The sequence below is a fragment of the Ascidiella aspersa genome, chromosome 7 (assembly GCF_963924565.1).
Source record: "Ascidiella aspersa chromosome 7, kaAscAspe10.2, whole genome shotgun sequence".
NCBI classification, from domain to species: domain Eukaryota; kingdom Metazoa; phylum Chordata; class Ascidiacea; order Phlebobranchia; family Ascidiidae; genus Ascidiella; species Ascidiella aspersa.
Genome location: NC_139453.1, coordinates 13,849,540 through 13,861,137, shown reverse-complemented (window position 1 = coordinate 13,861,137; position 11,598 = coordinate 13,849,540). Strand labels below are relative to the sequence as shown.

The following is an 11,598-nucleotide window of genomic DNA, read 5'->3' as shown; positions in this document are numbered from 1 at the left end:
GTGCCTTATCGTCGTAGATATTTATCTGCGGTAAAACGCAAACTCGAGAATTGTTGGTACCCGAGCATTTAAATCCATGTCCGGATTTGATTTCATCATCATTGCAATTAATCTTGTCATCGCAAAATTCATGACTGGAAATACGATTTCCGTTACTACATCGTGACAAACTTGTGTGCGCTCCATCCTCACAAATCCACTGGCCATTCCCACAAACCCTGTCTCTTTGTCCTTCACAAGGTCCCATAAGCTCACGGCAAGTCATATTGTTGTGGATCGCTTGTAGTTTGTTTTTGCTTGTTTCGTTTAAACATTGAGCCACATTAACCCACTTTTTGCCTACCAGCACACGTTGATCGTTGCATGGCTCCTTTCGTCCGACGCACTGGATCCTACCGTCAGCCACTTGTTGCTGGCAAGATCTACAAAACGATTCGTCACTACCGTCCAAGCAATCGGGCACAAGGCCACATATGTACGGCTTTCGAACACACTGAAGTCCATCGTTGCAATGCACAGAGCCAATTCCACAACTGGTGCAGTTAGTCTCATCGCTCCAATCGTCGCAATCGGTATAACCATCACACCATTCCCTTGAGTGAACACACTGCCTCCCATCATCGCACATATTCGCTCCTGTTAGGCAAGTTGTGCAGTTCAGCTCATCGCTCCGGTCGTCACAATGGTAATACCCATCACACCACCAACTTGCAAGACCACAATTCCTCCCATCGTCGCACATCTTTGCACCTGGTTTGCAAGTTGTGCAATTCGTTTCATCGCTCCCATCGTTGCACTTAATATATCCATCGCACCAGAAACCTTCGAGAACACATTTGCTTCCATCTTCGCAGATTTTTGCTCCAGGTTTGCAAGATGTGCAGTTCGCTTCATCGCTTCCATCGTCACAATCCTTATCCCCATCGCACCACCAACCTTCGAGAACACACTTGCTTCCATCTAGGCACATTTCTGCTCCTGTTTGGCAAGTATTGCAGTTCGTCTCATCACTCCAGTCGCCACAGTCCTTTAAAGCATTGCACCACTTGCTTGCGTGAGCGCACTCCCTCCCACTTTTGCACATTTTTGCTCCTTGTTCGCAAGTTGTGCAGTTCGTTTCATCGCTTGAGTCGCCGCAATCCTTTAAACCATTGCACCACTTGGTCCAGTAAACACACTTGCTCCCATCTTCACACATGTTTGCTGCTGTTTGGCAAGTTGTGCAGTTGGTCTCATCGCCCCCATCGTCACATTCTTTATTCCCATCGCACCATTTGCTTGCGTGAAGACACTTACTTTCATCATCGCACATCTTTGCTTCTGATTCACAAGTAGTGCAATTGGTCTCGTCGCTCCAATCGTCACAATCCTGCCAACCATCGCACAACTCTTCTGAGTCATAGCATTTCTTTTCTTCAACGCACAGCTTTTTTCCTGGTTTGCAAGAGGTGCAATTCGTCTCATCGCTCCAATCGTAGCAATCATATTCCCCATCGCACCACCAACTTGCGGGAATACACTGTCCCCATTTATCGCACATTTCTGCTCCTGGTGCGCAAATTGTGCAGTTTTTCTCATCCTCACGTGACCAACAGTCAGTTCGCCCGTTGCAAATTTTGCTTTCGCTGATGCACTCTCCACGAGGACTGCTGCACTCCAACTGATTTTCGCCACATCTTGCGTTTGCTCCAATGCAAAAGGCAAGCAAAGCACAAACACGTACGACAAAATGCAGCATGTTATAAATTAATTCTGCTAATCTAAAAAAACGAACATCGCTTTTTTGAACGTGTTTCTTAGCCACTCAAGACCATTATAATAATGAAACTATGTACAGTATACTAAACTTGTATGACTAGTGGTTTATAGGCCAGTGGACCAGTGGTCGACAAACTGTGCGCCGCGGCCGAAATGTGAGCATTTGTAGCCTTACAGCACATTCTTTGTACTGTACATGACTTTCCAGTGTGTTTTACGTTTTAAAGGTATAACAAAATGCTTTTAGTTGTCTGCTTTTCTGCACGCATTTGTTATAGTGCAGTTATTGTAGGTCTACTCGTCATCCCTAAAACACTTTTACACGACCCGCATATTGGACAGTCCTGATTTAAACAGTATAGTGCTATCTAACGAAGAATTGGTTTACATTTATCCTAGAAACGATTGACAACGTTTCGGTATTTGCAGAGAGACAAGTGGGGCTTTAAAAATTCGTGGTGGGTCACTTTGTAACCCGCGGGTCAGTGGTTCGCCATCCCTGTTCTAAGCGGAATTATCTATTAATATAACATAGTATTTGGGCCAACGATATAATAAAAATACGCAGAACTACTACGGCGGAAAAAGACAAAACTATATAGTTAGAAAAATATTTAAAACCAAATAATTCTAAAGGTCCTCAATATCATAGTACACCATAAGATGTGGGTAAGGGACAATTAACGGCGCCGCCGTTCTAGCATTTATACGTTTTGGCGCCACTGTTTTTTTAACGGACTGTTTGCCTTGGGTTAGGGGTGAGGTTTCGTATTAGTAATGTTAGGGGAGTAAGGGTTTTGTAAGATTTTTTTTTAATTTTAGTGGTTTAAATATTATTTCGACTATTTATAGGTATAAGTCTCATCTTGATCCTATTTAAGATTGTATTTTATTCGAAAGTTGGCATGGTGCGAATTTCAATCTTATTGCTGGAGTCCGTTGACAACTGCTGTTCAAGGGCTAACTAAACTAATAACCTTAATAGCACATCGAGTCAAATGTACAACAATCACCTGTCAATTCGAAAAAATAGTTGCGTTACAATATAACTTTGCTGTTAGTTTTGCTAAACCCTGACAGTCTTTAAAAATATCACCAGCTTGTTTTCAATGAGGCAATTCCTTCCGAAGCAAGCCATCAAGAAATAAATTTAGTATTTTTCAACTCGCATTGCTTTAATGAAAATTGGTTGAAGCAGGAAGCACAGTCAAAGCAAACAGCACATGACTTATTGTTACAGGACACGATTTATTCCTAAATCGTCACAATAACAGGGGTTTCCGTGCTGACAAAGGCATCACTGCTACAAAAAATCTCAACCCATTGAAAGGTTTTTTAATGTAATACAATTTGTGGTCAGCTATTATTTGTTTTGATGTTAAAAAACTCTCATAATTGTTCAAATTAATACTAGTATAATTTAATTTAACACGGTCAATGTTTTCATTGATTAATGTTACCTAACAAAATCTAAATCGGCTCGGTTTTGAATATAATATAAGCAAGTCACAAGTTAGACAGAGACTTGAATTACTTGACACAAAGTTACAATATACTTCTCAATAAATAGGCTAATACTGTTTAAAAACGAAAAAATAACTTTAAAGAAAATAGACTGATTACGAGTATAAAATGTGTTTTATGGGCAATCCTATTTTTTGCCGTTTTTATTATATTTTCCAATATATTTACTTATTTTGATTAACTTTATACACGTAAAACAGCTCACGGGTGTTTGTCCAGTTTTTGGGGTTTGCTTTGTAAATTTTAGATCAGGGGTCGGCAACCTTTTATTAGTTGAGGGCCAAAACCAAACTCAGAAAGGTCTCTGAGGGCCGCACAAAATGTTTTACTAAGATTTGTGTTATTAAGATGTTGGAACAACAACAACTGTGAATTAGGCAGGCCTCGGATCTTTTTTTTTGCATTTTTAAACGTGTTTAATCGCATTTAAGGAGGGAGTAAAGTGTTTGGTAAAATCGTGAAAAAAGCGTTTGTTTGGTTTGAAGTTCGAGTCCACACGTCGTCGTTCATACTACCAATAAAAACTGTAATAAAACTACTATTAGGAAACACGATAACCTTAATAGTTAATATAGTGTTTTTGTTAACCTTTTTAAGTTCAGGCGCACCCGGCGAGCGTAGCGAGCGCGTTTTTTTTTTGGTATACTGGCATTTCGTTTAAATTTCTTGCAAATTCTTATTAAATTGCCGAAAATAAAAACTAAAAAAATGTTAAAGTATTATCTCCAATATTGCTGAATACGCTTACCGCTTGTCCGCGATGCACTTGGCAGCCTTCCACGGCGTAACGGTAAAGAAGCGATCTAGTTCAAAAGACAGCATAAAAACGTAAGCAAACCGGACTTGCAAAGATCATTCGCGCGAAACGCGGAAAGTACACTAATGTACCGTAGTTAACATATAGTCAAAAAGTATTTTAAATGGACTCGTGTCTAGTTTGTCCAAGATGAATTACATTCCGGCCCGCCGTAGGTTGCCGACCCCTGTTTTAATCGAAGGGTCTGCTTTGTAAACTTATTTTAACGAAACACTTGACTTTGACTTAAATAATTCAAAACGGATTTTTGTACAACGAGTAATGGGTCCGTTGTGCAATTCCAACCAAACTATCTACAAATACCATTAGATTTCAATATGTAATTTTTTCATGTTTCCAATGCGCCACGTATTCTTTGAAATTGAAAGTAGAACCTGCAATTTAAGTAAAATAAGCGCATTTTGTGCTGTGCGTTATTAATAAGTTCGCTTGCATATTGGCGCACGAATTAGCTTAAGAACAGTGGGTGTTTGCAAGATAAGCTGAATTATGAAAACCTAACCCAAACCTTAAGTTTTGGACATTCCTGTATACACACAGCGATATAATTTCGTAACAACAAACTTTCGAACATAATGCTTATGACGATGAACTTTTAACAATAACTTTAGTAAGTATAGGGCAAAGTTTTAAAACTGAAAGAAAATTAAAAGCATTAGTTTAAATTTGGCTTCACGTTCGCTGTGGAGGAAGTTTCACCATGTGTGAAAAAAAACTTTGTAGGCTATAGGTATGACTGAAATAAACACAAAATAAACCTATTGCCTTGTTTCAAATTATTTTAGATAATGGGTAAAACTTTGGGTAGGCTACACATTATTTTCTTCTGCTCTTAAGACTCAAATGTGACATTGAGTGGTCATATAATTATTTGAACTAAACCGCACGACAAAGCTGTATAATTATAACCACTTACACTTCGCTTTCCACAACGAGAGTAGTAGGTCAACCATAGCGCTCTTTCAAGAGAATAGTTCCTCTTCTATAAAAAATGATCCTTAAATCACTAAAAATGTCGAAATTTAGGCCTAACTGTTTTGCATTTTGCGTTTTCTTGGTTATCGTTTCAACAAAATAAAATTTTTGGGTAACTTTTCGGCAAAAAAATTAAGTGAGATATTTTAACTTTAAAGGAAAATCCCAATATCCAAAGTGTGAATCTGCCAAATTAACTCACCTAGCTGTTTTTTTTTGGATTTTATTTTTGCTGAACATTCTTTTAAAAGTAATCAACGATTGCTATTCCACTCTTCGTCATATTTTTGAAAATACGGTAGGTTATAGCTTATTTGATAGTAGGTTATGTCATCAGGGTTGGTAGCCGAGGTCGCATTTACGGGCGTTTATGTCGCATATACGGGCGCTTGTAGGTCGCATATACGGGCGGAGATGCCGCATACACGGGCGTTCGCATAATTACGCATATACGGGCCACTGATCTCTATAAAACCTGGATAGCGCAACTAGTGGTTGAAAATTGAAGCCAATTAGAACGCTGAAACTCCATCTTGAAAAGGTCCTAAAGTGCGTAAATTTTGCATTACGGCTTATGGAGAAAGGTGCTAGTAACAGCGTTTTCCGACTATTTATTAACATTTGTTACTTAAAATTAATGGTTTCTAAGGCTGCAAGCCATACTCTAATCATTTGGAAGAGAAAAAAACCTAATACTGTATAATTAACGCAAAAATCGGCATTTTTAGAACGACGAAACCTGTGCCTATATATATTCAATATATAGGCACGGCGCTGGTCTAGAATCCTACCACAATTATTAAATCAACGCACAATATTTGGGTTAGGGTGCGAGTTGGCCTTTGGATTTGGGTGGTTCAGGTATTATTATATTCATTATTGACCCACCCTAACCCAAAACGCTAACACACACCCTAACACAAATTATGTGCGTTGAATTCAATTTTATTATTTTGGCACATAACGTTAATACAACAACAAATGCAATAAGAATATTATGCCAGGAGGCACCGATACAACCAACAGGTTTACCGGTCAAGGTTCCCCTTTCACTATATATAATGATTTTAAATTGATATCAATATTTCCCCATACCACTGGTCCTTAGTAGCCAAGTGATCTCTGCTCTAGTGATGTGTTTGTGCGAGGTAAAAATAATTGCCTAGTATCCTTTAACCTAGTAACATGATCGTGTATATCAGAAATTTTAGTAAAGTAAGAGCTAAATGTGCGAGGTAGAGCATTGCTGTGGAATTTGTGCATAAATTTCCCAAATTCTAATTTATATATTTCTGAAATTTTAAGTAATTGCAATTCCTTAAAAAGTTTTGTCGGGTCATCGTTGTGGTATAATTCTAGGTCAGTATGATTTTTTTCCCACTTCAATGCCACCCAACCTTTCAGCTTAGTCTTTGATTGAGAAGCTGCTGGTAAAACTCTGGAGTATAGACAGTTACCGGCCAGAAATTTATTAATAGTAATTTTGAGCACAACGTGAACAGATTGGCCATTTTCTGTCTATTTTTTTCTTAGGAGGCACTGACAGTGGCATGTATATAAATACTTTTGAAGTAGCTATTTTTCACAAATTCAAACTAGATGGGTAACACTAATTTATGGAAAGATAAATGGTCGGAACGCTCACAGTATTCTTATTAAATATAATAACACTTGACCCACCTTCACCCAAACGCTAACCCCAACTGTAACCCAAATATTGTGCGTTGGTTTAATAATTGTTTTAACGGGGTAACACTTAAATTATTGAGCGTTCCGACCATTCATCATTCCGTAAATTAGTATTACCCAACTATAGATGGGTAATGAGAATCGACTGCTGATGATAATATTTGAATATGTATTGCAGTTGACCAGTTTTGCTTTAACTATCCAAATAAAGTATAAAAATGCCAGGCATGCAATGCTGTGCGTTTGGTTGCCTAAAGCGCAAACGCAAAAAAGCTAGTAGAAGTGACAGTGATGGTAGCTCGGATGAAGAAACAGTCCTAAAGAGAAAATTTCCGAGAACTTTTCAAGTATGATAATTATAATAGATGTCAGAAATATCCAGTTTGAGTGTTGTCTTACTGGTTATAAAACTCATAATAACTGTAGTAGTATAGCCAATCTTTGAAAATGGTTTTCTTGGTCAGTGTTGTAGATGTATTTCAATTTGGTACATCTTTACTATGCTGGTTGATAATACTGTTTTTGACCAACAACGCTTATAATCAGTTGGCCCTGTAAATATACATACTTTTAATAAATGCAGTTAGCTAAGATAGTTGCAGATTGAATATTAGTTTACCTACTCACTTAGCTAATTGAAAATATTAGTTCTTAATTTAGCTTAACTTTCAGTTACTAGTTACTTATAAGCTATGAGGACAGATTAAAGTCGTTAGTATTAGACAGGTTTTAATACTAGTAATTAGCATTTAGAAGTCACATCAATTTCTATATAATTATTACAAATCACTTCCGTAGAATTTTAGAAGTATTTCTCTATTATAGATGAGTTATGTAATAGTACTCTTGACAGATTTCCAGCAGATCAGGAAAGAAAAAATCTTTGGGTGGCAAACATTCACCGTAGCAATTGGGCGCCGACGAAATATTCGATGGTGTGTTCCGACCATTTTGCTAAGAAAAAAATAATTCGGACTGGATATAAAGTGCGACTTGCCAGCGATGCGGTTCCGACCAGACATAAAAAATTTCCAAAATACTTAAAAAAGGTAGATATATACATTCTATATATATGTATATAAACATACCATACTGATAATATCAGAGCTGATAGACATGTCTAATAACTAAATTGCTATACTATACTATAGTAGTTTAGTTATTAGAAACCTCGCATCAGCTCCAAAATTACCTGGATAGTCATTCCATGCTTAATTTAAAGAGCCGGAAACCCAACACAGATTATTAATTTATAAATTTCAAATATTCACTAATATTTAATATTTATTAACTAGGTATAAAAAAATTTCAATTAAATGGTTTTGTTTCATGAAATACACATAATAATAAAGGACCATTTTTCAAATGTGTCCCTCAGGCCCCAGGGGGCCACAAAGAAGTCTTCAGGGGGCAACAGACATGTCATATTTTAATTTTTAGTTAGTTAAACCATTTTGTTTTGGTTTGCGGTATGTCCAGAGACCTGACTTATAAAAGGGGGCATGACTTATAAAAGGCTGAGAACCACTGGTCTTTATGTGGCAATATGCCTAATAATATTTATATTTTGTACAAATGTACTGATTAATTTAATTACTTTCTTGATTGTCCTGTAAAATATCTAGCTATTTCTAAATATAATTTTTTCGAACCCATCGATTTAGTTTGTCAAAGTTAGACAAGCCATAAAAATTAAAAGTGCCACTATAGCTGGAGTCTGTTGCAAAATTATTTTCCCTTTGAAGTCTTTGATAGATGGGTGCAAAAATTTTGAAAAACTTTAAATTAAATGTGGAATGACCTATATAACAAATTAGGGTATTACAATGAACGACATTTATAGTTAAACATTAAAAAATACTATGTAAAAAGTAAACATTTGTGACACACCACTGTGTATCCTAAGCAAAATGTATTAAATATTATTTAAAAAAAACTAAAGCACCCTAAGATTGAACATTAACTACATTGTAAACTAAAACACAATTGAAGTTTAAATAAAGTGTAAAACTTTTTTTAGCAAACAAAAGAAAGAAAAGTACCAAATGCCAGACTACAAGTGCTAGGATCAACCAACCAACTTAAGATTCTAAAGAACTACATAATACATGACCATCATTACTGCTTGAACATTTATTCGAAAAACGAAGATAACAAATTGAAAGAAAGCAATGAAAAAATTATACGATTAAAAAAGAAAATGAAAGTTGCAAGACAAAAAGCGAGAAGATTAAAATTGAAGGTCAATTCTTTAAAGGGGATTATTAGAATTTTAAAGGATAAAAATTTAATTTCAACTCGCTGTGAAAACATGTTAAAGCAGTGTTTAGCAGAGGTACCATTTGAACTATTAACAAGAATCAAAAAAACAAAATCTGGCAAAGGATTTAAATATTCAGCAGCTTTAAAATCATTTGCACTTACTCTACAATTTTATTCCTCTAAAGCATACGAATTTGTCCGTAAAATTTTCGATTTTTCATTACCTCACCAAGCCCAGATTCGAAAATGGTACGGCAAAATAGATGCGGATCCAGGATTTACAAAACCAGCTTTTATTGCAATTAAAGAAAAGGTGAGAATCGCCCACAACAATGGTAAACAAGTTATGTGCTCCCTTATGTTTGACGAGATGTCTATTAGGAAACATATTGCTTGGAATGGTAAAAAGTTTCGTGGTTTTGTAGATCATGGAAATGGTCTCTATGATGACGACTCTTTACCATATGCGAAGGATGTTCTCGTTTTAATGGTTGTATGTATTAATAGTGGTTGGAAGGTGCCATGTGCAAATTTTTTTGTAGATGGCTTAAGTGGTGCAGAGCGTGCAAACATCGTCAAAATATGTATTCAGCGTGTTTCATACACTGGTGCAAAGGTAGTATCTCTGACATGCGACGGTCTTTCTTGTCATTTCACTATGTTACGAGAACTCGGTGCATCTATGATACCAGGTTGCTTAACAGCAAACTTTAAACATCCCTCGAACAAAACCGAGCGGATTTATGTTCTTCTTGATGTTTGCCATATGCTTAAACTTGTGCGAAATACTTTTGCTGATTGGGGAATTTTGGTAGATGGAGATGGAGGAAAAATCAAATGGCAATACATTATTGCATTGCAAAAACTCCAACAAAATGAAGGTTTGCGTTTGGGCAACAAGCTTAAGCTGGCACACATCAAATGGCAGCAGCAAAAAATGAAGGTAAACCTTGCAGCACAGGCATTGAGTTCTAGTGTGGCTGATGCCATCCAATTTTGTGCAGAGAATTTAAAACTAAAGGAATTTAAGGGATGTGCACCAACTGTCAGGTTCTTACGAATGTTTGATCGTTTATTTGACATTTTAAATTCAAGAAATCCCCTCGCCAAAGATTTTAAGTCTGCCCTTCGGATTGCGAATAAGTTTGTATGGGATCCCTTTCTTTCAGAATGTTTTACTTACATAATGCAGTTAAAAACAACTGACAGCACTCCAATGCACATTTCCAGAAGAAAAACTGGTTTTGTTGGTTTTTTAGCCTGTATCCAGAGCACAAAAGGTTTGTTCGATAACTTGGTAGGCAGAGCCAATGCTCCACTAAGTTATTTGTTAATGTACAAGTTTAGCCAAGATCACCTAGAATTGTTTTTCAGTGCTGTCCGAACTGCTGGTGGCTGCAATAATAACCCAACAGCACAACAGTTCACAGCAGCCTTCCAAGCGTCTTTTGATGAGAAGCTGTATTAAAGGTACAAATGGTAATTGCTCCAACCAGGATTCAACAACAATTCTGGATGTAAGCGACACCTGTAAAACAAATTATACGGAGGTAAAGTTAACTGATGTGGCATTAATTAAAAAATATGACCTCATTGAAAGTCTGCCCATTTCAACAGACCATGATTACTGTGACAGTCCAAACATAAAAATTTTATCAGAATATAAAAAAGCAGCTATTACATACATAGCTGGGTATGTTGCAAAGATGGCAAAAAAACAAACAACATGTTTTACCTGCTCCTTGGCACTTGGTTCCCAGAAAATGATAGCACAACCCAGTTTTTTGACATTCAAAGACAGAGGAGGTCTTATGAAACCATCAGAAAGTGTAATTAGGGTGTGCTCTGACACTGAAAAATGCTTCTTAAGATTGTTGGCATGTTCTGGTGGAAAATTACCGATTAATACAGGAATTCCAGATGCCATTGCAACATCAGTATTACACAGTATTAATGCATCCCAATTATTTCCTGATTTAGATAGTCACATGTTTGACAGTACAGTGATGGATAATCATGTCTTTCAACTAATCAAAGTTGTATCGAAGTGCTACAGTAAGATAAGGCTGTACCATCTTGGAAAGAAAACCTCTGAAAAAATAGTGGGAGAAAAAATAAGAAAAAAGCTTAGCAAGCTAGTTTTATTTAACAATCAATAAGTTTTATTAATCACATGTTCACTTGTTGTTTTAAATTTGTACTATTTGTTTATTGCTACTGTTGTTAAATATTTTTCAATTATTGCGTTTTTTCCTTTGCTGCAAGCAACCAAGTTACTTTTAAAACCGACTGTGTCAGTCTATAGAAGTATATGCAAAAATATGGCTTCAGGACATCCAATAAAATGCATCCTTGGGTTTTTTACATTATAACCTGGTTAAGGATATCCTAGCCGAACACGGAGACGGGCTCAAAACCAAAATGTGCACATTGTGCGCACAATGTGCACTTGCTATATGTGCACCGCATTCGAAGGTGCACATTGTGCGCACAATGTGCACTTGTCATATGTGCACGAACCAAAATGTGCACATTGTGCGCACAATGTGCACTTGTTATATGTGCACCGCATT

General features: G+C 36.7%; 1 protein-coding gene across 1 annotated transcript; it reads right to left on the bottom strand.

Annotated features, from left to right (window-relative positions):
• Positions 1 to 8,903: 8,903 nt before the first annotated feature.
• LOC146137953 (uncharacterized) lies at positions 8,904 to 11,079 on the bottom strand. The gene is made up of 2 exons (XM_083394068.1): positions 10,761 to 11,079; positions 8,904 to 10,553 (listed from the first exon to the last, which is right to left on the bottom strand). The coding sequence occupies exons 1-2, from the start codon at positions 10,950 to 10,952 to the stop codon at positions 10,383 to 10,385; spliced, it is 363 nt and encodes a 120-aa protein (XP_083250194.1). The 5' UTR covers positions 10,953 to 11,079; the 3' UTR covers positions 8,904 to 10,382.
• Positions 11,080 to 11,598: the final 519 nt, after the last annotated feature.

Bases quoted from the DNA above. Each gene is read 5' to 3' on its own strand.
- LOC146137953 (XM_083394068.1), bottom strand. From the start codon at position 10,952: ATGGCATCTGGAATTCCTGTATTAATCGGTAATTTTCCACCAGAACAT. The intron at 10,554-10,760 runs GTAAAACATGTT...TTTGTTTTACAG, and splicing joins AACCAAGTGCCAAGGAGCAG to GTGTCGCTTACATCCAGAAT.